This window comes from Phyllobates terribilis, unplaced genomic scaffold, assembly GCF_046119375.1.
Source record: "Phyllobates terribilis strain yellow unplaced genomic scaffold, ASM4611937v1 Scaffold_4__5_contigs__length_816908805, whole genome shotgun sequence".
Lineage (NCBI taxonomy): Eukaryota > Metazoa > Chordata > Amphibia > Anura > Dendrobatidae > Phyllobates > Phyllobates terribilis.
In genome coordinates, this window is record NW_027362764.1 from 814,704,469 (window position 1) to 814,729,570 (window position 25,102).

A 25,102-nucleotide genomic window follows, 5' to 3' on the forward strand; every position below is an offset into this window, starting at 1 on the left:
GGTGATAGAAATGTAACTCTATACCTACCTGTATGGTCATAGTAGAGGTCTGATGGGAATCTGTCCCCCCTGGGAGATATCTGACCTCTACTATGGACATACAGGTGATAGAAATGTAACTCTATACCTACCTGTATGGCCATAGTAGAGGTCTGATGGGAGTCTGTCCCCCCTGGGAGATATCTGACCTCTACTATGGACATACAGGTGATAGAAATGTAACTCTATACCTACCTGTATGGCCATAGTAGAGGTCTGATGGGAATCTGTCCCCCCTGGAAGATATCTGACCTCTACTATGGACATACAGGTGATAGAAATGTAACTCTATACCTACCTGTATGGCCCATAGTAGAGGTCTGATGGGAGTCTGTCCCTCCTGGGAGATATCTGACCTCTACTATGGGCATACAGGTGATAGAAATGTAACTCTATACCTACCTGTATGGCCATAGTAGAGGTCTGATGGGAGTCTGTCCCTCCTGGGAGATATCTGACCTCTACTATGGACATACAGGTGATAGAAATGTAACTCTATACCTACCTGTATGGCCCATAGTAGAGGTCTGATGGGAGTCTGTCCCCCCTGGGAGATATCTGACCTCTACTATGGGCATACAGGTGATAGAAATGTAACTCTATACCTACCTGTATGGCCATAGTAGAGGTCTGATGGGAGTCTGTCCCCCCTGGGAGATATCTGACCTCTACTATGGGCATACAGGTGATAGAAATGTAACTCTATACCTACCTGTATGGCCATAGTAGAGGTCTGATGGGAGTCTGTCCTCCCTGGGAGATATCTGACCTCTACTATGGACATACAGGTGATAGAAATGTAACTCTATACCTACCTGTATGGCCATAGTAGAGGTCTGATGGGAATCTGTCCCTCCTGGGAGATATCTGACCATTTACAGGGACTGACTGGTGGCACTGATTGACTGCCAATAGGTATTTACTGATCAGCGTTCATTTAAAAGCCTGTTTACACAGACAGAAAGTTGCGCATTAAGCTATTTATAAGACATTTCTCAGTGCATAGTCTGCCAATGTTCTCGGCAGTGCGAGTCCTGATTACACAGGCAGATCTGTAATATATCTCTCAGTGCACATAGCCTTTCATGGTTCTCGGCGGTGCGAGTCCTGATTACTGAGGCAGTAAATGATGTTTACTAAGCGATCTGTGGTAGATCTGTAATAGATGACTCTGTGCACATAGGCTGCCATTGTTCTAGGCAGTGGGAGTCCTGATTACACAGGCAGATCTGTAATGGATGACTCCATGCACATAGGCTGCCATTGTTCTAGGCAGTGGGAGTCCTGATTACACAGGCAGATCTGTAATAGATGACTCTGTGCACATAGGCTGCCATTGTTCTCGGCAGTGGGAGTCCTGATTACACAGGCAGATCTGTAATAACTGACTCCGTGCACATAGGTTGCCATTGTTATAGGCAGTGGGAGTCCTGATTACACAGGCAGATCTGTAATAGCTGACTCGGTGCACATAGGCTGCCATTGTTCTAGGCAGTGGGAGTCCTGATTACACAGGCAGATCTGTAATAGATGACTCCGTGCACATAGGTTGCCATTGTTCTCGGCAGTGGGAGTCCTGATTACACAGGCAGATCTGTAATAACTGACTCCGTGCACATAGGCTGCCATTGTTCTAGGCAGTGGGAGTCCTGATTACACAGGCAGATCTGTAATAGCTGACTCGGTGCACATAGGCTGCCATTGTTCTAGGCAGTGGGAGTCCTGATTACACAGGCAGATCTGTAATAGCTGACTCGGTGCACATAGGCTGCCAATGTTCTCGGCAGTGCGAGTCCTGATTACACAGGCAGATCTGTAATAGCTGACTCGGTGCACATAGGCTGCCATTGTTCTAGGCAGTGGGAGTCCTGATTACACAGGCAGATCTGTAATAGCTGACTCGGTGCACATAGGCTGCCAATGTTCTCGGCAGTGCGAGTCCTGATTACACAGGCAGATCTGTAATAGCTGACTCGGTGCACATAGGCTGCCATTGTTCTAGGCAGTGGGAGTCCTGATTACACAGGCAGATCTGTAATAGCTGACTCGGTGCACATAGGCTGCCAATGTTCTCGGCGGTGCGAGTCCTGATTACTGAGGCAGTAAATGATGTGTACTAAGCGATCTGTGGTAGATCTGTAATAGATGACTCTGTGCACATAGGTTGCCATTGTTCTAGGCAGTGGGAGTCCTGATTACACAGGCAGATCTGTAATAGCTGACTCCATGCACATAGAATCATAGAATCATAGAATCATAGAATGGTAGAGTTGGAAGGGACCTCCTGGGTCATCTGGTCCAACCCCCTGCTCAAAGCAGGATTCACTAGATCATCTCAGACAGATATCTGTCCAGTCTCTGTTTGAAGACGTCCATTGAAGGGGAACTCACCACCTCTCGTGGCCGCCTGTTCCACTCATTAATCACCCTAACTGTCAAAAAGTTTTTTCTAATATCTAATCTGTGTCTCCTTCCATTTAGTTTCATCCCGTTGCTTCTAGTCTTTCCCTGTGCAAATGAGAATAAAGATGATCCTTCTACAATGTGACAGCCCTTGAGATATTTGTAGACAGCTATTAAGTCTCCTCTCAGTCTTCTTTTTTGCAAGCTAAACATTCCCAAATCCTGCAACCGTTCCTCATAGGACATGGTTTGCAGACCAGTCACCATTCTGGTCGCTCTTCTCTGAACTTGCTCCAGGTTGCCATTGTTCTAGGCAGTGGGAGTCCTGATTACACAGGCAGATCTGTAATAGCTGACTCGGTGCACATAGGCTGCCATTGTTCTAGGCAGTGGGAGTCCTGATTACACAGGCAGATCTGTAATAGCTGACTCGGTGCACATAGGCTGCCATTGTTCTAGGCAGTGGGAGTCCTGATTACACAGGCAGATCTGTAATAGCTGACTCGGTGCACATAGGCTGCCATTGTTCTAGGCAGTGGGAGTCCTGATTACACAGGCAGATCTGTAATAACTGACTCCGTGCACATAGGTTGCCATTGTTATAGGCAGTGGGAGTCCTGATTACACAGGCAGATCTGTAATAGCTGACTCGGTGCACATAGGCTGCCATTGTTCTAGGCAGTGGGAGTCCTGATTACACAGGCAGATCTGTAATAGCTGACTCCATGCACATAGGTTGCCATTGTTCTAGGCAGTGGGAGTCCTGATTACACAGGCAGATCTGTAATAGATGACTCCAAGCACATAGGTTGCCATTGTTCTAGGCAGTGGGAGTCCTGATTACACAGGCAGATCTGTAATGGATGACTCCATGCACATAGGCTGCCATTGTTCTAGGCAGTGGGAGTCCTGATTACACAGGCAGATCTGTAATAGCTGACTCGGTGCACATAGGCTGCCATTGTTCTAGGCAGTGGGAGTCCTGATTACACAGGCAGATCTGTAATGGATGACTCCGTGCACATAGGCTGCCATTGTTCTAGGCAGTGGGAGTCCTGATTACACAGGCAGATCTGTAATAGCTGACTCGGTGCACATAGGCTGCCATTGTTCTAGGCAGTGGGAGTCCTGATTACACAGGCAGATCTGTAATGGATGACTCCGTGCACATAGGCTGCCATTGTTCTAGGCAGTGGGAGTCCTGATTACACAGGCAGATCTGTAATGGATGACTCCGTGCACATAGGCTGCCATTGTTCTAGGCAGTGGGAGTCCTGATTACACAGGCAGATCTGTAATAGCTGACTCGGTGCACATAGGCTGCCATTGTTCTAGGCAGTGGGAGTCCTGATTACACAGGCAGATCTGTAATGGATGACTCCGTGCACATAGGCTGCCATTGTTCTAGGCAGTGGGAGTCCTGATTACACAGGCAGATCTGTAATAGCTGACTCTGTGCACATAGGCTGCCATTGTTCTAGGCAGTGGGAGTCCTGATTACACAGGCAGATCTGTAATAGCTGACTCGGTGCACATAGGCTGCCATTGTTCTAGGCAGTGGGAGTCCTGATTACACAGGCAGATCTGTAATAGCTGACTCGGTGCACATAGGCTGCCATTGTTCTAGGCAGTGGGAGTCCTGATTACACAGGCAGATCTGTAATAGATGACTCCGTGCACATAGGTTGCCATTGTTCTAGGCAGTGGGAGTCCTGATTACACAGGCAGATCTGTAATAGCTGACTCCATGCACATAGGTTGCCATTGTTCTAGGCAGTGGGAGTCCTGATTACACAGGCAGATCTGTAATGGATGACTCCGTGCACATAGGCTGCCATTGTTCTAGGCAGTGGGAGTCCTGATTACACAGGCAGATCTGTAATAGCTGACTCTGTGCACATAGGCTGCCATTGTTCTAGGCAGTGGGAGTCCTGATTACACAGGCAGATCTGTAATAGCTGACTCGGTGCACATAGGCTGCCATTGTTCTAGGCAGTGGGAGTCCTGATTACACAGGCAGATCTGTAATAGCTGACTCCGTGCACATAGGTTGCCATTGTTCTAGGCAGTGGGAGTCCTGATTACACAGGCAGATCTGTAATGGATGACTCCGTGCACATAGGCTGCCATTGTTCTAGGCAGTGGGAGTCCTGATTACACAGGCAGATCTGTAATAGCTGACTCTGTGCACATAGGCTGCCATTGTTCTAGGCAGTGGGAGTCCTGATTACACAGGCAGATCTGTAATAGCTGACTCGGTGCACATAGGCTGCCATTGTTCTAGGCAGTGGGAGTCCTGATTACACAGGCAGATCTGTAATAGCTGACTCGGTGCACATAGGCTGCCATTGTTCTAGGCAGTGGGAGTCCTGATTACACAGGCAGATCTGTAATAGATGACTCCGTGCACATAGGTTGCCATTGTTCTAGGCAGTGGGAGTCCTGATTACACAGGCAGATCTGTAATAGCTGACTCCATGCACATAGGTTGCCATTGTTCTAGGCAGTGGGAGTCCTGATTACACAGGCAGATCTGTAATGGATGACTCCGTGCACATAGGCTGCCATTGTTCTAGGCAGTGGGAGTCCTGATTACACAGGCAGATCTGTAATAGCTGACTCTGTGCACATAGGCTGCCATTGTTCTAGGCAGTGGGAGTCCTGATTACACAGGCAGATCTGTAATAGCTGACTCGGTGCACATAGGCTGCCATTGTTCTAGGCAGTGGGAGTCCTGATTACACAGGCAGATCTGTAATAGCTGACTCCGTGCACATAGGTTGCCATTGTTCTAGGCAGTGGGAGTCCTGATTACACAGGCAGATCTGTAATGGATGACTCCGTGCACATAGGCTGCCCTTGTTATAGGCAGTGGGAGTCCTGATTACACAGGCAGATCTGTAATAGCTGACTCCGTGCACATAGGTTGCCATTGTTCTAGGCAGTGGGAGTCCTGATTACACAGGCAGATCTGTAATGGATGACTCCGTGCACATAGGCTGCCCTTGTTATAGGCAGTGGGAGTCCTGATTACACAGGCAGATCTGTAATAGCTGACTCCGTGCACATAGGTTGCTATTGTTCTAGGCAGTGGGAGTCCTGATTACACAGGCAGATCTGTAATGGATGACTCCGTGCACATAGGCTGCCATGGTTCCTGGCAGTGTAAGTCCTGATTAAACAAGATGAATGATTTTAGCTGATAAATGTGCATTTTACTCCGTTATTGGGGTGTCGGCATGGTGTTTACATTGAAAGTGTATTGTGATACCAACGTTCTTAAGAATGCTGGCTCACCATAATCTGTCAGTGTCCAGAGACAACGCGGTCAGTAAAGAGCCAGCTCCTGACTAGTTGTATTGTTTTTCATTGTCAGGACGATGATGATCATGAAGGCCATGGACATGACCACGGGGTCTACCTGCAAAACTTCCATGAGGAAAAGAAGAAAAAGAAACAGCAAAAGCAGTCTATGTCCCAGACAGACCTGGTATGTTACAGAGAAGTGTATAGAAATACTCTGAGGAAGGGTTAAATACGTTCTTCCACTATGAAAAGCCTTGAAGCAGATCTTTATGTCCTGTAAGTGGTGTGCTCGCCTGGGAAAAGTAACAGAGAGTTGGTACAGAAATGCAGAATAGGATTTCTTTTTTCTCAATGAAGCACGATGCTTAGTGTCACCTTCAGTGGTGGCCATGCTTAGTGGCATCTCTCACACTTGGCATGTGTCATATGGAAAAATTAAAATCCATACAGACATCTCCAGAGTAGGGGACATATCACCACACATTGAAGATATGAGGAAGTGAGAAAAACTAATTATAACAGGGGAAGAGCGAAAGAGCTAACATCTGCACTTCTATTGAAGAGGTGGCCCCCTGCAGTGACCAGGTAAGATTAGTTTACAGAGGCATAAGCTTCCTCTGATCAAAGAATCTCTCGCAGCCCAGCCGGTGTCAGTGATGATGGGGTTTACATCAATCCAATATTTATGGGGATATATTTTCGGTGTCATTGCGAACGAACAGAACACATTCACTCACATCACTGTAAGGTCATTGTAATCCCTCCAACTTAAGACCAGTCTGACGGATGATGCTATCCAGGCCATGCTTGATCTCTATATCAATGTAAAATCGAAAGAAGACACGTGATAACAATATCTATTGCCTGGGACTTCCAGGGACGAAGATATCTGTAAGTTGGAAATCTCATAAAATTGTAACAGACCCAGCACATCCCACAATCAGCCCCCACATGAGCTCATCAAGGAGAGGTATGTGGGAATAACATTGAGCTAATAAAAAGTGCATAATAAGTTTAAAAACAGTCTTAATTCATCCCCTCCTACCAAGGCTCCAAGGGTTCATGGTAATAACATAAGAACACAGGAGAACTGGTTATATCAAAGAGAAAAAGAGAATACCCTCCCACCCTCACCGGGTATCCCTAAACTTGCTATTGGTGCAGGAGCAGCTTTTAATTGTCCTAAACTACCCTTTGGCATCAAAGAAGGAGCTAACCACCTAGGTGGTACTCCGCTCCTCACCATTGCCATTTTTTAGATGGTCAGGTCAGCAGATATTCTTAGCATAGTCATCAAGTATCAGTATGGTGTACGGCATTTTAGTGCTGTGGCTTAAGGATGCAGTATTACATGGCGTCTCACTTTGCTGTTTTTTGTCTAAGGTCAGTCCAGATATTGAGATTCAGAAGAGTCCACCACCAGTGAGAAGTCGTGGTAAGTCCCATCCTGGCTCATGCCATGTCTCATTATGTCTGACTCACGTCTTTTCTCATCTCATGTCCTGTCCAGCTCATAAGATGTCTCATCATATCCGCCTCATGTTCATTCCCATCATGTCTGGTTCACACCTTGCCCCGTCACATCTGGCTCATGTTCATTCCCATCATGTCTGGTTCACATCTCGTCCCAACACATCCGGCTCATCTTCATTCCCATCATGTCTGGTTCACACCTTGTCCCGTCACATCCGGCTCCTGTTCATTCCCATCATGTCTGGTTCACACCTTGTCCCGTCACATCCAGCTCATGTTCATTCCCATCATGTCTGGTTCACACCTTGTCCCGTCACATCTGGCTCATGTTCATTCCCATCATGTCTGGTTAACACCTTGTCCCGTCACATCCGGCTCATGTTCATTCCCATCATGTCTGGTTCTCACCTTGTCCCGTCACATCCGGCTCATGTTCATTCCCATCATGTCTGGTTCACACCTTGTCCCGTCACATCCGGCTCATGTTCATTCCCATCATGTCTGGTTCTCACCTTGTCCCGTCACATCCGGCTCATGTTCATTCCCATCATGTCTGGTTCACAACTTGTCCCATCACATCCGGCTCATGTTCATTCCCATCATGTCTAGTTCTCACCTTGTCCCGTCACATCCGGCTCATGTTCATTCCCATCATGTCTGGTTCACAACTTATCCCGTCACATCCGGCTCATGTTCATTCCCATCATGTCTGGTTCACAACTTATCCCGTCACATCCGGCTCATGTTCATTCCCATCATGTCTGGTTCTCACCTTGTCCCGTCACATCCGGCTCATGTTCATTCCCATCATGTCTGGTTCTCACCTTGTCCCGTCACATCCGGCTCATGTTCATTCCCATCATGTCTAGTTCTCACCTTGTCCCGTCACATCCGGCTCATGTTCATTCCCATCATGTCTGGTTCTCACCTTGTCCCTACACATCCGGCTCATGTTCATTCCCATCATGTCTGGTTCTCACCTTGTCCCTTCACATCCGGCTCATGTTCATTCCCATCATGTCTGGTTCACACCTTGTCCCTTCACATCCGGCTCATGTTCATTCCCATCATGTCTGGTTCACACCTTGTCCCGTCACATCCGGCTCATGTTCATTCCCATCATGTCTGGTTCACAACTTGTCCCGTCACATCTGGCTCATGTTCATTCCCATCATGTCTGGTTCTCACCTTGTCCGTCACATCCGGCTCATGTTCATTCCCATCATGTCTGGTTCTCACCTTGTCCCGTCACATCCGGCTCATGTTCATTCCCATCATGTCTGGTTCACACCTTGTCCCGTCACATGTTCATTCCCATCATGTCTGGTTCACACCTTGTCCCGTCACATCTGGCTCATCTCCTGACACCATCAATCAATTCCAGTTCACATCTCGTCCCAACACATCCGGCTCATGTTCATTCCCATCATGTCTGGTTCACACCTTGTCCCGTCACAACCGGCTCATGTTCATTCCCATCATGTCTGGTTCTCACCTTGTCCCGTCACATCCGGCTCATGTTCATTCCCATCATGTCTGGTTCACACCTTGCCCAGTCACATCCGGCTCATGTTCATTCCCATCAGGTCTGGTTCACACCTTGTCCCGTCACATCCGGCTCATGTTCATTCCCATCAGGTCTGGTTCTCACCTTGTCCCTACACATCCGGCTCATGTTCATTCCCATCATGTCTGGTTCTCACCTTGTCCCTTCACATCCGGCTCATGTTCATTCCCATCATGTCTGGTTCACACCTTGTCCCTTCACATCCGGCTCATGTTCATTCCCATCATGTCTGGTTCACACCTTGTCCCGTCACATCCGGCTCATGTTCATTCCCATCATGTCTGGTTCACAACTTGTCCCGTCACATCTGGCTCATGTTCATTCCCATCATGTCTGGTTCTCACCTTGTCCGTCACATCCGGCTCATGTTCATTCCCATCATGTCTAGTTCTCACCTTGTCCCGTCACATCCGGCTCATGTTCATTCCCATCATGTCTGGTTCACACCTTGTCCCGTCACATGTTCATTCCCATCATGTCTGGTTCACACCTTGTCCCGTCACATCTGGCTCATCTCCTGACACCATCAATCAATTCCAGTTCACATCTCGTCCCATCACATCCGGCTCATGTTCATTCCCATCATGTCTGGTTCACACCTTGTCCCGTCACAACCGGCTCATGTTCATTCCCATCATGTCTGGTTCTCACCTTGTCCCGTCACATCCGGCTCATGTTCATTCCCATCATGTCTGGTTCTCACCTTGTCCCGTCACATCTGGCTCATGTTCATTCCCATCATGTCTGGTTCACACCTTGTCCCTTCACATCCGGCTCATGTTCATTCCCATCATGTCTGGTTCACACCTTGTCCCTTCACATCTGGCTCATGTTCATTCCCATCATGTCTGGTTCACACCTTGTCCCGTCACATCCGGCTCATGTTAATTCCCATCATGTCTGGTTCACAACTTGTCCCGTCACATCTGGCTCATGTTCATTCCCATCATGTCTGGTTCTCACCTTGTCCCGTCACATCTGGCTCATGTTCATTCCCATCATGTCTGGTTCTCACCTTGTCCCATCACATCCGGCTCATGTTCATTCCCATCATGTCTAGTTCTCACCTTGTCCCGTCACATCCGGCTCATGTTCATTCCCATCATGTCTGGTTCTCACCTTGTCCCTTCACATCCGGCTCATGTTCATTCCCATCATGTCTGGTTCTCACCTTGTCCCTTCACATCCGGCTCATGTTCATTCCCATCATGTCTGGTTCACACCTTGTCCCTTCACATCCGGCTCATGTTCATTCCCATCATGTCTGGTTCACAACTTGTCCCGTCACATCTGGCTCATGTTCATTCCCATCATGTCTGGTTCTCACCTTGTCCGTCACATCCTGGCTCATGTTCATTCCCATCATGTCTAGTTCTCACCTTGTCCCGTCACATCCGGCTCATGTTCATTCCCATCATGTCTGGTTCACACCTTGTCCCGTCGCATGTTCATTCCCATCATGTCTGGTTCACACCTTGTCCCGTCACATCTGGCTCATCTCCTGACACCATCAATCAATTCCAGTTCACATCTCGTCCCATCACATCCGGCTCATGTTCATTCCCATCATGTCTGGTTCACACCTTGTCCCGTCACAACCGGCTCATGTTCATTCCCATCATGTCTGGTTCACACCTTGTCCCGTCACATCCGGCTCATGTTCATTCCCATCATGTCTGGTTCACACCTTGTCCCATCACATCCGGCTCATGTTCATTCCCATCATGTCTGGTTCACACCTTGTCCCGTCACATCCAGCTCATGTTTATTCCCATCATGTCTGGTTCACACCTTGTCCCGTCACATCCGGCTCACGTTCATTCCCATCATGTCTGGTTCACACCTTGTCCCGTCACATCCGGCTCATGTTCATTCCCATCATGTCTGGTTCACACCTTGTCCCATCACATCCGGCTCATGTTCATTCCCATCATGTCTGGTTCACACCTTGTCCCGTCACATCCAGCTCATGTTTATTCCCATCATGTCTGGTTCACACCTTGTCCCGTCACATCCGGCTCACGTTCATTCCCATCATGTCTGGTTCACACCTTGTCCCGTCACATCCGGCTCATGTTCATTCCCATCATGTCTGGTTCACACCTTGTCCCGTCACATCCGGCTCAGGTTCATTCCCATCATGTCTGGTTCACACCTTGTCCCGTCACATTTGGCTCATGTTCATTCCCATCATGTCTGGTTCACACCTTGTCCCGTCACATCCGGCTCACGTTCATTCCCATCATGTCTGGTTCACACCTTGTCCCGTCACATCTGGCTCACGTTCATTCCCATCATGTCTGGTTCACACCTTGTCCCGTCACATACGGCTCATGTTTATTCCCATCATGTCTGGTTCACACCTTGTCCCGTCACATCTGGCTCATGTTCATTCCCATCATGTCTGGTTCACACCTTGTCCCGTCACATTTGGCTCATGTTCATTCCCATCATGTCTGGTTCACACCTTGTCCCGTCACATTTGGCTCATGTTCATTCCCATCATGTCTGGTTCACACCTTGTCCCGTCACATCCGGCTCATGTTCATTCCCATCATGTCTGGTTCACACCTTGTCCCGTCACATTCGGCTCATGTTCATTCCCATCATGTCTGGTTCACACCTTGCCCCGTCACATCCGGCTCATGTTCATTCCCATCATGTCTGGTTCACACCTTGCCCAGTCACATCCGGCTCATGTTCATTCCCATCAGGTCTGGTTCACACCTTGTCCCGTCACATCCGGCTCATGTTCATTCCCATCAGGTCTGGTTCACACCTTGTCCCGTCACATCCGGCTCATGTTCATTCCCATCATGTCTGGTTCACATCTTGTCCCGTCACATCCGGCTCATGTTCATTCCCATCATGTCTGGTTCACACCTTGCCCCGTCACATCCGGCTCATGTTCATTCCCATCATGTCTGGTTCACACCTTGTCCCGTCACATCCGGCTCATGTTCATTCCCATCATGTCTGGTTCACACCTTGTCCCGTCACATCCGGCTCATGTTCATTCCCATCATGTCTGGTTCACACCTTGCCCCGTCACATCCAGCTCATGTTCATTCCCATCATGTCTGGTTCACATCTTGTCTCGTCACATCCGGCTCATGTTCATTCCCATCATGTCTGGTTCACACCTTGCCCCGTCACATCCGGCTCATGTTCATTCCCATCATGTCTGGTTCACACCTTGTCCCTTCACATCCGGCTCATGTTCATTCCCATCATGTCTGGTTCACACCTTGTCCCGTCACATCTGGCTCATCTCCTGACACCATCATTTCCAGTTCACGTCTCGTCCCATCACATCCGGCTCTCATCTTGTTGATTGGCGTACGAGTCATGTCCTGACCCATCAAGTCTGGCTCATGTGTTGTCCCAAAAAACAAACAAAACAGAAGCAAAATAAATAGATAAAATAAATAAATACCCTGTGTCATAGAAAATATTAGAAGTCTCTCTCTTCCTCCAGACCACCCATCCCCCCTCCCCTATACTATTTGATGCTCTGGCCAGCTGCTTCTATGCAAATTAGCAGTGTAACAAGAGAGGTGGCAATCTCCATTGTCCATTCTAATTAACATACAAATGTAGTTCCTAGTAGCACAGGCCTGTAATGAATATACACCTGGGTGAGGAGGATGCATCTCCTAGCTTCAAAGGAGTCCTCCCTCACACCAAGACATGTCCATTTGCATATGTGTTCAATCTGCAGTCTCACAGGCACCGACATGAAATATGGAATATCGGACGTTCTATACTTCCGATAATAATGGGACTCATATTTTTAGCTACAGGGTCAGCTAAGGAACAATACGCATATTTTTCCGAATCTGTGAGCTCTTCTGGTGAGCTGTGGCGCAAAAGTACAAAAATAACGGAACGCAGCTATGCCATGTGTAGTCTCTAAAGAAAGGTAAATTCGTAATAAAAAATATGGTATCACTTGTGAACTTCTGCAATCAACTAGCGAGAAGTTATTGCAGAAGTTAGATATTTTAATAAAACCATGAAGGGTGGAGCTCACCCCACATGAGGTCTAGTGTTGAGCCACCCCCGTAGTGTTCGAGTTTGGTTCGGTTCGTCGAACACCCGTGTGTTCGCCGAACTGTTCGTCGAACTGTTCGTCGAACTGTTCGTCGAACACCTTCGAACACCGTTAAAAACAATGGCAGGAAAACAAAAACACATAGAAACACATAGAAAACACCTTCAAAGGTGTCCAAAAGCTGACAAACTGCTCAGAAGACATAACTAACACATGGAAAAGTGACAAGTACATATAGTCATGCGAAAATAAAAGAGGTGGAGGAGTAAAAGGAGGGGGAGACACAGATATAGGCATGTCATGCCCTTCTAAAATCCAAAAAGTGAGAAGCAGACACGGCCAGTCCGCTCCTGCCCGTGCCACCTCCGTGTCGCCGGGTTTGTGCCAGAGCCGCGGTGAACCCTGACGGCTAGCCCCCCTCTCCCAATACTGGTGCCTGTCCGCTGGTGGGTCGAGCGAGCCCCCCTGTGGTGGAGGCAGCTCTAAGCTTTTTAATTTAAATTGTCTCTCTAATTTGAATGAATACACTTTAAATCCATTTACAAGGATCTATTGGAGGGCAAGTCTCATGCCAGCAGCCGCGTAATTCCAGCTCCAGTAGCGTCCACTAAAGCTGCTGCAGTTAAAAAGCTTTTATAAGGATCGAGCTCGGCTGTCCACCGCAAGGCATCCTACTGCCAGTCCCAGCCCCTATGCCTTGGGGTGCCTCCTGATGCTCTTCACTAAGTATCCCATGGTCCCGAATCATTTCCTTTGAAAAAATTAAGTGTCTAAACTACAGGTGGTGTAGCTTGCTTAACAGCCGGGATAATCCGCTGACTAGCAGACACTGCTACTAGGCACAAAGTATTTCCTGGTCTAGATGCAGTTAAAAATTTGTAATTAGATACTCTCGTTGGATGCTGAGAAAGCATTCCATAGAGTCTCCTGGCACGCCATATATGATTCTCTTAAAAAGCTTGGGGTAGGGGTCTAGGGGACCCTTTTATAGCCAAAATCACGGCCCTGTATCGCAATACGTCACCTAGGCTGAAGATAAATGGAACTGTAGCACCCTGAGGGCTCGGTTGCTACAGACGTATTGCACCTCACCCAGAGGTGTGATATCTCACTCTCAGGTAAGGATGGAGTGTGGATCAGGACCCGACACCTGCATGCATTACACCACATTGCCGTGGGGCAGGGCGACCAATATGCCCCTGAGATGGGCACGACAGTCCCTGTCCCTGGCTGGAGTGGGGGGAGGGAACACTGAGGAAGGGGAACCCTGTAGTGCAGGAGCAGGGAGGAAGCAGTTCCTGGGTGCATTGAGAAGGGAGTATAAAAGGTGGGCACCATCTTAGTTCAGTGCAGAGAAGTCTGAGCAGAAGTGGCAGGGAGCAGGGGCTCTGCATGAGCTCTGCTCCGGAGGCGGGCCTAGTAACAGAGGCCCAGGCCTGGAAGAGGGAGAAGGAAGGAAGAGGAGCGGAGAAGGCTCCAGGAACGAGGAATGAAGGGATCCCAGGGGTGCGGACGGGCGAGTCGCCACCGCACGCCTGAATCCACCTGCGTGGAGGGGTCAGGCCAAAGAGGGAGACCGGTCCCCGAACTAGTGGAGGCAGGAAACGACCCTCAGCTAGAAACCGGAGGCTCTGACATTTTATGTGGCGCAGCCCCTCGCTACACCCGCTAGGAAGGCACCACATAGGGTCAGGGAAACTGGCGCCAAGTTTACCAAGAGGAGGCCCGAGGCAGCCGGACAGAAGTGTTGGTAAGAAAGGCCAGACAAAGGACACACAAAGGGGGTCCTGTGAAGTGCTCCAAAGTTATCTGGGAGTTGTCTGAGCCCCTCACCTGGTGAGCACAGTACGACGTGGGCAGCCGTTACCTGCAGACGTGGTCTGGATAATAAGAACTGTGAGTAAAGGCCCTGAACTGCATCACTGACTCCGTGTCGTTACTGCTGCTGCCCTGCACCATCACCCCCATCCTCCGCATACACTGCCCTGAGGCTATACTCCTCCCGTTGGGAGTTATGCTACGCTCTGCTGCACCCACAACACCAGCCTCAGCGGTCTGCCCTGCAGCGGCGGTTCACTCTGACCGCAATCCACGGGTGGCGTAGTCGGACATTTAAACATCAAAACCACATAAATAGTTCCGCCACTGGTTTGACCGCCCTGAGCCACGGAACCGGGTCGCCGCCACGAAGACTACAACCACCAGCATCCACCAAAAAGGGTCCGGCTCCGGGTGTCCCAAGGCCCAGGGGGTGCGTCAGAACATTTTCATCACCTTTCACAATCACCAATGGGACAAGGCAGGGATGTCCTCTGTCCCCTCTCTTATACATCCTAGTGACGGAGCACCTGCTCTCATCAATTCGCCATAACCCCAATATTAGGTGGATTGAGGTGGGAGGCACCGAGTACAAGTGCTCTCTATTTGCTGATGATGTCCTAGTATATATCACTCAATCACATATATCCATCCCTGCTGTTATGGCTGAAATAGATCACTTTGTTACATGGTAAAATTTTAAAATCAATGCAGCGAAGTCTGAGGCCCTCGATGTCTCCCTCCCCAAATCCATATAGGATTCCATCCAGTCCAACTTTCCCTTTGCCTGGCCCTCACAGGGTATCAAATACTTAGGAATTCCTATTCATAGAGACCTCTCCCATCTATGTTATCTTAATTTTGGGCCCTTTATTGAACAACTCCATACAGACCACGGTTGGCAAGTTAGAACTGTAAGATTCACTACGTGAACCACTGGTGTTTTGTGGAAAAGCACATGTACACCGCGTTCCAAATTATTATGCAAAAAGTGTTTAGGAGTGATAAGGGAAGAATTTGTTTGTTTGTCAGTTAAACTCATTGATGGTGATGTGTGTCAGGGCTCTTTATATCACTGTAAGCAATTGCAGACACCTGTGCTAATTAGTTTGGCAGGTGTGTCCAATGAAAGGCAAGACTACTTAAGAAGGCTGTCTCACATTATTAAGCAGCCTACATTTTCTGCCAAAATGGGAAAGAAAAAGGATGTGTCGGCTGCTGAGAAGCAACAAATTGTGGAGTGTTTAGGTCAAGGCATGACTACAATCAACATTGTGCGATGATCAGGATGAAGTGTCTTGGCAATCATAGAATCATAGAATCATAGAATGGTAGAGTTGGAGGGGACCTCCTGGGTCATCTGGTCCAACCCCCTGCTCAAAGCAGGATTCACTAGATCATCTCAGACAGATGTCTGTCCAGCCTCTGTGTGAAGACGTCCATTGAAGGAGACCTCACCACCTCTCGTGGCAGCCTGTTCCACTCATTAATCACCCTAACTGTCAAAAAGTTTTTTCTAATATCTAATCTGTGTCTCCTCCCATTTAGTTTCATCCCATTGCTTCTAGTCTTTCCTTGTGCAAATGAGAATAAAGATGATCCTTCTACAATGTGACAGCCCTTGACATATTTGTAGACAGCTATTAAGTCTCCTCTCAGTCTTCTTTTTTGCAAGCTAAACATTCCCAAATCCTGCAACCGTTCCTCATAGGACATGGTTTGCAGACCAGTCACCATTCTGGTCGCTCTTCTCTGAACTTGCTCCAGTTTGTCTATGTCTTTTTTAAAATGTGGTGCCCAAAACTGTACACAGTATTCCAGATGAGGTCTGACCAAAGAGGAGTAAAGACCGATAATGACTTCACGTGATCTAGACTGTATGCTTCTGTTAATACATCCCAGAATTGTATTTGCCTTTTTTGCTGCTGCATCACACTGTTGACTCATGTTCAGTCTATGATCTATTAGTATACCTAAGTCTTTTTCACATGTACTGTTGCTTAGCTCTATTCCTCCCATTTTGTATATGCTTTTTTCATTTTTATTGCCCAGATGTAGTACTTTGCATTTTTCCCTGTTAAAAACCATTCTGTTGGTTGCTGCCCACTGCTCCAGTTTATTTAGGTCTTTTTGAATCCTCTCTCTCTCTTCTCTAGTATTAGCTATCCCTCCTAGCTTTGTGTCATCAGCAAATTTAATCAGTTTACCCTCAATTCCTTCATCTAAATCATTGATAAAGATGTTGAACAATACAGGTCCCAGGACGGAGCCCTGTGGTACCCCACTTGAGACATTCATCCAGCTGGATGTGAAGCCATTTACAACCACCCTTTGAGTCCGATCACTAAGCCAGTTATGAATCCACCTAACAGTTGCCTGGTCCATTGCATACTTGGTCATTTTTTCAATAAGGATGATGTGAGATACTTTGTCAAATGCTTTGCTGAAGTCAAGATATACTATATCTACAGCATTTCCCTGATCCACCCAGTCAGTGATTCTGTCATAGAAGGAAATTAAGTTAGTCTGACATGACTTGTTAGTTACAAACCCATGCTGACTCTGGTTAATCACTTCATTCTTATCCATGTACTTAAATACATGTTGTTTAATAATTTGTTCAAAGATCTTTCCTGGTATAGAAGTCAGACTCACCGGCTGTAACGGGTCCGGGAGGCGGAACCTCTGAGCTACTATACAAGGGGGCGGCCCTTGTAAGGGAGCGGGTGGCAGTCTCTGGGTGAACGGACAGGGAGTTACGGCAAGTGATCAGGGCAGTCTCTGGGTAAGGGGTAGGTACGACCTGTGATGGCAGAGCCTCCGGGTAGGCTAGCAGGCAGATGGTAGATGTGTGCTCCCAGGTGAGCAAGCGAGAGTCTCTGGAATAGCAGGTGGTCACGGCACGTGACGGCGGAACCTCCGGGCTGGCAGGCAGGTAGGTAACGGAGAAGCGCTCCCAGGTGAGCGGGCAAGAGTCTCTGGAATAGCTGGTGGTCACCGCACGTGACAACAGGACCTCCGGGCTGGCAAGCAGGCAGGTAACGGAGATGCGCTCCCAGGTGAGCGGGCAAGAGTCTCTGAGATAGCTGGTGGTCACAGCACGTGACAACGGAGCCTCCGGGCTGGCAAGCAGGCAGATAACGGAGAAGCGCTCCCAGGTGAGCGGGCAAGCTGGTCCATAGACAGACTGACCGGAGTAGTAAGGCAGACCGTCGGACCTCAGGCAAGCAGGCAGGTAGCTGATATGCGCTCCCAGGTGAGCGGGCAGGCTGGTCCTTTAGACAGACTGACAGGAGTAGTAAGGCAGACCGTCGGACCTCAGACTGGCAGACAGGTAACAAGTATTCAGGCAGGAATCAGGCAGGTAACTGGCAGGTAACTAGCAGGAAACTGGCAGGAAACTGGCAGGAAACTGGCAACGGGACCTGAGGGCTGAAGCACAGGTGAGACACAGGTGCAAACAACATTGCTCGGGCACCTCCATTTTGGAGGAGGTGCCTTATATATGATGAAGTCCTCCGGCCATTGGCCGGGGACTCCTTAGGACGGCGCGCGCGGCCCCTTTAAGAGGAGGGGAGCGCGCGCGCCCTAAGCACAGGGGCCGGGAAGGAGCGCGCGCTGAGAGCAGAGCGGGAGGAGGACGCCGGGAAGGAGCGCGCGCTGACAGCAGAGCGGGGAGAGGACGCCGGGCACGGAGCAGAGCGGTGAGGGGAGCAGCGTCCCTGCCTAGCAGAGGGCAGGGACGCCAGCGCTACAGTACCCCCCCCTTTAGGCCCCCCCTTTTTTAGGCCAGACAGAAATTTAGCTAGGATGAGAGGGGCATGGATGTTCTCCCGGGGCTCCCACGTTCTCTCCTCAGGACCAAACCCCTTCCAATCTACCAGAAAAAAGGTCTTTCCTCTTACCCTTTTGGTGGCAAGAATGTTCTCTACCTCAAACTCGTCCTCAGCAGAAACCGGAGCAGGAGGCGTACCTGTAGACTTGGAAAAAGAGTTAAGCACCACAGGTTTGAGGAGAGACACATGGAAGGAGTTAGGGATCCGTAAGTTGGCCGGGAGTTTCAATTTATAGGCCACCGGGTTGATCTGACTGATGACCTCCAGTGGGCCGATGAACCGAGGCCCTAACTTATAGGAAGGGATCTTGAGCCGGACATATTTGGACGAGAGCCAGACTTTATCCCCAGGGCGGAATTGAGGAGGGTCCAGACGTTTTTTGTCAGCGTGTCTTTTCATACGCTCGGATGACAGAAGGAGTGCGGACCGGGTACTCTCCCATATGGAGGAAAATTTGTTAACAAGAGATTCCGCAGCCGGATTGTCCGCCGAGGTGGAGACGGGAAACGGGATCCGAGGATGCTGACCGTAGACTACAAAAAACGGGGATTTGGAGGAAGACTCGCTCTCGTGATTGTTGTACGAGAATTCGGCCCATGGCAGGAGATCCACCCAGTCAGAATGGTGGGCATTAACGAAGTGCCGAAGGTAACTGGTCAGGTTCTGATTGATCCGCTCCACTTGACCATTAGACTGTGGGTGGTAAGCGGAGGAGAAGTCCAGGGTGACGTCCAGCAATTTACAAGTGGCTCTCCAGAAACGGGAAGTGAACTGTACCCCACGATCCGACACGATGTGACGGGGCAGGCCATGAAGACGGAAGATGTGGCGGATAAAGTCTTTAGCCAGCTCGGGTGCAGACGGAAGACCTGGCAGTGGAATGAAGTGAGCCATCTTGGAGAAGCGGTCAGCGACCACCCAAATGACCGTACAACCGGCAGAGACGGGTAGATCAGTAATGAAGTCCATCGCTATATGCTGCCAGGGGGCAGCAGGTACTGGCAGAGGTAGGAGGCGGCCGGCCGGCAGGTGTCTCGGAACTTTGTTGCGGGCGCAGGACACACAGGCAGAAACAAAGTCTATTACATCCTTGTGCAGGTTAGGCCACCAGTAGTGCCGGGTAATAAGCTGGAGGGTCTTTTTCTGACCGGCGTGGCCAGCTAGTTTAGACGAATGACCCCAGTGTAGGATCTTCTCCCGATCAGGTACTGGTACGAACGTCTTACCAGGAGGAAGACGATTTAGACTCACGGGAGCCACCTGCATTACTCTGGCGGGATCGATGATATGTTTCGGATCCTCCTCGAGATCAGACACCAGAAAGGACCGAGACAAGGCGTCCGCCTTGACGTTTTTGTCAGCCGGGCGAAAATGAAGGACAAAATCAAAACGAGCAAAAAACAAGGACCACCGGGCTTGGCGCGGGTTAAGTCTCTGGGCATGCTGGAGGTAAGCCAAGTTCTTGTGGTCAGTGTAAATTATTACCGGGTGAAGAGCCCCCTCGAGCAGGTAACGCCACTCCTCCAATGCCAGTTTGATGGCCAATAACTCTCGGTCTCCTATGGAATAGTTGCGCTCAGAGGAGGAGAAGAGTTTAGAGAAGAAGCCACAAGTTACCATCCTCCCGGAAGATGATTTTTGAGTAAGTACCGCTCCGGCTCCAGAGGAGGAGGCGTCAACTTCCAGGAAGAACTGCTTGTTGCCATCTGGGCGATGCAGCACCGGGGCGGAAGAGAAGGCCTGTTTAAGGGAAAGAAAGGCCTCCTCTGCTTCGGGTGGCCACTCTTTGGGATTAGTACCTTTACGGGTGAGCGCAGAAATTGGGGCCGTCCGGGAAGAGAAGTGTGGTATGAAGAGGCGGTAGTAGTTGGCGAAGCCCAGGAATCGCTGAATGGCCTTCAACCCCTCCGGTCGGGGCCATTTCTCGATGGCAGACAGTTTCTCAGGATCCATTTGTAGGCCGGTCTGAGAGATAATGTAGCCCAGAAACGGAAGCGAGGTCTGCTCAAAGAGGCACTTCTCAAATTTAGCGTAGAGATGGTTCTGCCTTAGCCTGAGCAGGACCTGACGAACGTCCCTCCGGTGAGTCTGGAGATCCGGAGAGAAGACCAAGATGTCGTCCAGGTACACCACTACGCAGGAGTAGAGAAGGTCCCGGAAGATGTCATTGACCAACTCTTGAAAGACGGCAGGAGCGTTACAGAGACCAAAGGGCATTACCAGGTATTCATAGTGGCCGTCCCGGGTGTTGAATGCCGTCTTCCATTCATCCCCCTGACGAATACGAACCAGGTTGTACGCCCCACGAAGGTCCAGTTTGGTGAAGATCCTAGCCCCCCTCAGGCGATCAAATAATTCTGGAATGAGCGGAAGGGGGTACTTATTCTTCACCGTGATCAGGTTTAGGCCTCTATAGTCTATACAGGGACGGAGAGAGCCGTCCTTCTTTTTGACGAAAAAGAAGCCTGCTCCCGCCGGGGAGGTAGATTTCCGGATGAATCCTCTGGCCAGATTCTCCTCAATATATTCGGACATTGACCGGGTCTCAGCAGCGGATAAAGGATAGATACGCCCACGGGGAGGAGTAGTACCGGGTAGCAGATCGATGGGACAGTCGTATGGTCTATGTGGTGGTAATGTCTCTGCCTCCTTTTTATTAAAGACATCTGCATAAGACCAATAAGGAATCGGAAGTCCAGGTAGATTAGCTGGGGTAGGAGAGGGACGGACGGGATGGACGGGAACCAGGCAGGTTTTATGACAGTCTTGTCCCCAGCGAAGGACCTCTCCGGTTTGCCAGTCTAGCACGGGTGCATGTCTCTGGAGCCAGGGCAGACCTAGCAAGAGGGCGTGAGAGAGTCCAGGCAGAACATGAAAGGAGATACTTTCAGAATGCAGCATTCCCACCTGCAGGGTAATGGATTCAGTGATGAGTTGAATGGGGCGAGGTAAGAGGCCCCCATCCACGGCAGCGACAGACAAGGGTACAGCCAGAGGTTTGGTGGGGATGCGGTATTTCTCAACCAGGGACTGTGAAATAAGGTTCCCGGCTGCTCCAGAGTCAAGTTGGGCTAGTTCGAAATAACGGTTCTCCCCGTAGATGATCGAAACTGACAACAGCAGGGATGGAGAGGATTTATTCTTGTCTAGGTGGACCTCTCTGAGCGAACCTAGACACAGGCGTTTCCCGACCTCTCCGGGCAGGCACGGATCCGGTGCTCCTTACTGCCACAGTAGAAGCAGCTCCCCTCGGCACGGCGTGAGTCCTGACGGGTTTTGACCATCTTGGTCTGGTCGACCTGCATAGGCTCAGGAGAGTGTACCTGGGGAGAGATGGAGGGAATGACGGGTTTCTGGAAAGTAGGAGCTAAACGTGGAATCCTTCTCTCACGGGTGACCTCTTTGGCACGCTCCTGGAACCGTAGGTCAATCCGGGTGGCAAGGGTTATTAGATCATCGAGAGAGGTAGGAATGTCCCGACCAGCAAGTTCATCTTTAATACGACCGGACAGACCCTCCCAGAAGACGGATACCAGAGCGTCGTTATCCCAGGCCAGCTCCGAGGCAAGGGTGCGGAACCGTATGGCATATTGGCCCACGGTGAGACCCTCCTGACGGAGGCGTAGCAGAGAGGATGCGGATGAGGTCTTCCGTCCGGGTTCGTCGAAGACTTTCCGGAAAGCCGAGAGAAAAGCAGGCAAGTTGGACACCAGGGGGTCTCCTCTCTCCCATAGAGGATTTAGCCAGGCCAGGGCCTCCCCGGTGAGATGGGACATGATAAAGGCAATTTTGGCCCGGTCGGAATTAAACTGATGGGACAAAAGTTCAAAGTGCAGGGTGCACTGATTTATGAAGCCCCGAGCCTGGACGGAGTCGCCTCCGAAGCGAGGAGGTGCAGACAGCCGGGGACCGGGATGGGTTACCATGGTATTAGTGGGTAGCGGAGCTGCCGGGTTGCGAGTCATGGTACTGGCAGTGGCTGCAGGTGGTGCAGTCAGAGTGTCCAGGCGAGTATTGACATTCCGCAGGTGACCCAGGATGGACTCCTGTTGGGACCTTTGACGGGACAGTTCATGACACAGGTCCGTGAGCGAGGGAGCTTGGGTGCCACCGGGTTCCATGGCCCGAGCAAACTGTAACGGGTCCGGGAGGCGGAACCTCTGAGCTACTATACAAGGGGGCGGCCCTTGTAAGGGAGCGGGTGGCAGTCTCTGGGTGAACGGACAGGGAGTTACGGCAAGTGATCAGGGCAGTCTCTGGGTAAGGGGTAGGTACGACCTGTGATGGCAGAGCCTCCGGGTAGGCTAGCAGGCAGATGGTAGATGTGTGCTCCCAGGTGAGCAAGCGAGAGTCTCTGGAATAGCAGGTGGTCACGGCACGTGACGGCGGAACCTCCGGGCTGGCAGGCAGGTAGGTAACGGAGAAGCGCTCCCAGGTGAGCGGGCAAGAGTCTCTGGAATAGCTGGTGGTCACCGCACGTGACAACAGGACCTCCGGGCTGGCAAGCAGGCAGGTAACGGAGATGCGCTCCCAGGTGAGCGGGCAAGAGTCTCTGAGATAGCTGGTGGTCACAGCACGTGACAACGGAGCCTCCGGGCTGGCAAGCAGGCAGATAACGGAGAAGCGCTCCCAGGTGAGCGGGCAAGCTGGTCCATAGACAGACTGACCGGAGTAGTAAGGCAGACCGTCGGACCTCAGGCAAGCAGGCAGGTAGCTGATATGCGCTCCCAGGTGAGCGGGCAGGCTGGTCCTTTAGACAGACTGACAGGAGTAGTAAGGCAGACCGTCGGACCTCAGACTGGCAGACAGGTAACAAGTATTCAGGCAGGAATCAGGCAGGTAACTGGCAGGTAACTAGCAGGAAACTGGCAGGAAACTGGCAGGAAACTGGCAACGGGACCTGAGGGCTGAAGCACAGGTGAGACACAGGTGCAAACAACATTGCTCGGGCACCTCCATTTTGGAGGAGGTGCCTTATATATGATGAAGTCCTCCGGCCATTGGCCGGGGACTCCTTAGGACGGCGCGCGCGGCCCCTTTAAGAGGAGGGGAGCGCGCGCGCGCGCCCTAAGCACAGGGGCCGGGAAGGAGCGCGCGCTGAGAGCAGAGCGGGAGGAGGACGCCGGGAAGGAGCGCGCGCTGACAGCAGAGCGGGGAGAGGACGCCGGGCACGGAGCAGAGCGGTGAGGGGAGCAGCGTCCCTGCCTAGCAGAGGGCAGGGACGCCAGCGCTACACCGGCCTATAGTTCCCTGGGTCCACCTTCTTCCCCTTTTTGAAGATAGGAACAACATTTGCTCTTCTCCAGTCTTCTGGGACTTCTCCTGTTCTCCAAGAATTTTCAAAGATTATGGAGAGTGGTTCTAAAATTTCTTCTACAATCTCCTTCAGTACTCTGGGGTGTAATTCATCTGGACCTGGAGACTTGAACTCATTTATGTTAGCTAAATATTCCCTCACAATCTTTCTGTTTACTGATAACTTGGATTCCTCTATTCCTTTAAATGGACAGTGAAGATCAGTTGATGTTACATTTTCTTTCTGAGAGAAAACAGATGCAAAATAGGAATTAAAAAGTTCGGCCTTCTCAACATCCTCTCTTACCATTTCTCCATTTTCATCCTGTAAAAATCCTATAGCATCTTTGACTTTTCTTTTACTTTTGACATACCCCCAAAATCCTTTTTTATTGCTTTTGACATCTCTTGCAAGCCTTAATTCATTGTCAGCTTTAGCTAACCTGATACGTGCCCTACAGGATCTGCAGACTGCATTATAATCTTCTTTAGATATGCCTCCCTCTTTCCATTTAATAAACATTTCTTTCTTTCTTTTTAGCATGTGTTTAAGTTCTGTGTTCATCCATCCTGGTTTCCTTAAATGCTTCCCATTCTTCCTACTTTTCGGGATTGTTAACGATTGTGCTTTGAGAATCTCATTTTTAAAAATTTCCCATCCTTCCTGGACATTTTTGTCCTTAAGGACATCCAGCCATTGGATCCCTCCTATTCTCTTTCTGAGTCTCTTAAAATCTGCCTTTCTAAAATCTAACCTTGAAGTTTGAGTCTTCACATGTCTTCCTCCTCTAGTTATCCAAAATTCTATAATAGCATGATCGCTGCCTCCTAGGGTCCCAGCCACCTTTACCTCCTCAACCATTTCCTCCCTGTTTATAAGGATTAGATCCAAAGTAGCAGATCCCCTTGTTTTCTCCCCTACCTTTTGGAAGATAAAGTTGTCAGCGAGAGAGGATAAGAATTTGCTTGACCTGTTAGTTTTACTTGAGAGAGATTCCCAACAAATGTCTGGATAGTTGAAATCTCCCATGACCACTACGTCATATTTTTTGGAGAACTTGGTCATTTGATACATAAAGAGTTCATCCATATCTTCAGCTTGCCCAGGTGGCCTGTAGTAAATGCCTACAATGGTGTCCTTTCCGTTGTTCTCTCCTTGTATTCTTACCCAAACAGTTTCCACAGAACTCCCAGTCTCTGAAGCTAGAACAATGTGGGAAGGGAAGCAAAAGGCCAGAAAAAGCCATACAGCTGACAAATACTATTGAGATCTCTGCTACTGGAAGTGGAAAGGAAGAACAAAGACAAAAC

At 49.8% G+C, this 25,102-nt stretch overlaps 1 protein-coding gene across 3 annotated transcripts in view; it reads left to right on the forward strand.

The window, feature by feature from the left end:
* SLC39A4 (solute carrier family 39 member 4) overlaps nt 1-25,102 on the forward strand; it is a 135,255-nt gene that overhangs the window by 101,156 nt on the left and 8,997 nt on the right. For all 3 annotated transcript variants that reach the window (XR_012320207.1, XM_073680137.1, XM_073680136.1), the window contains exons 8-9: nt 5,819-5,932; nt 7,132-7,183. Coding sequence is in view for 2 of the 3 variants with exons in the window: in XM_073680137.1 (XP_073536238.1) it covers nt 5,819-5,932; nt 7,132-7,183 (166 nt within the window). In the remaining variant the exon portion in view is untranslated. The remainder of the gene's footprint in view (nt 1-5,818; nt 5,933-7,131; nt 7,184-25,102) is intronic.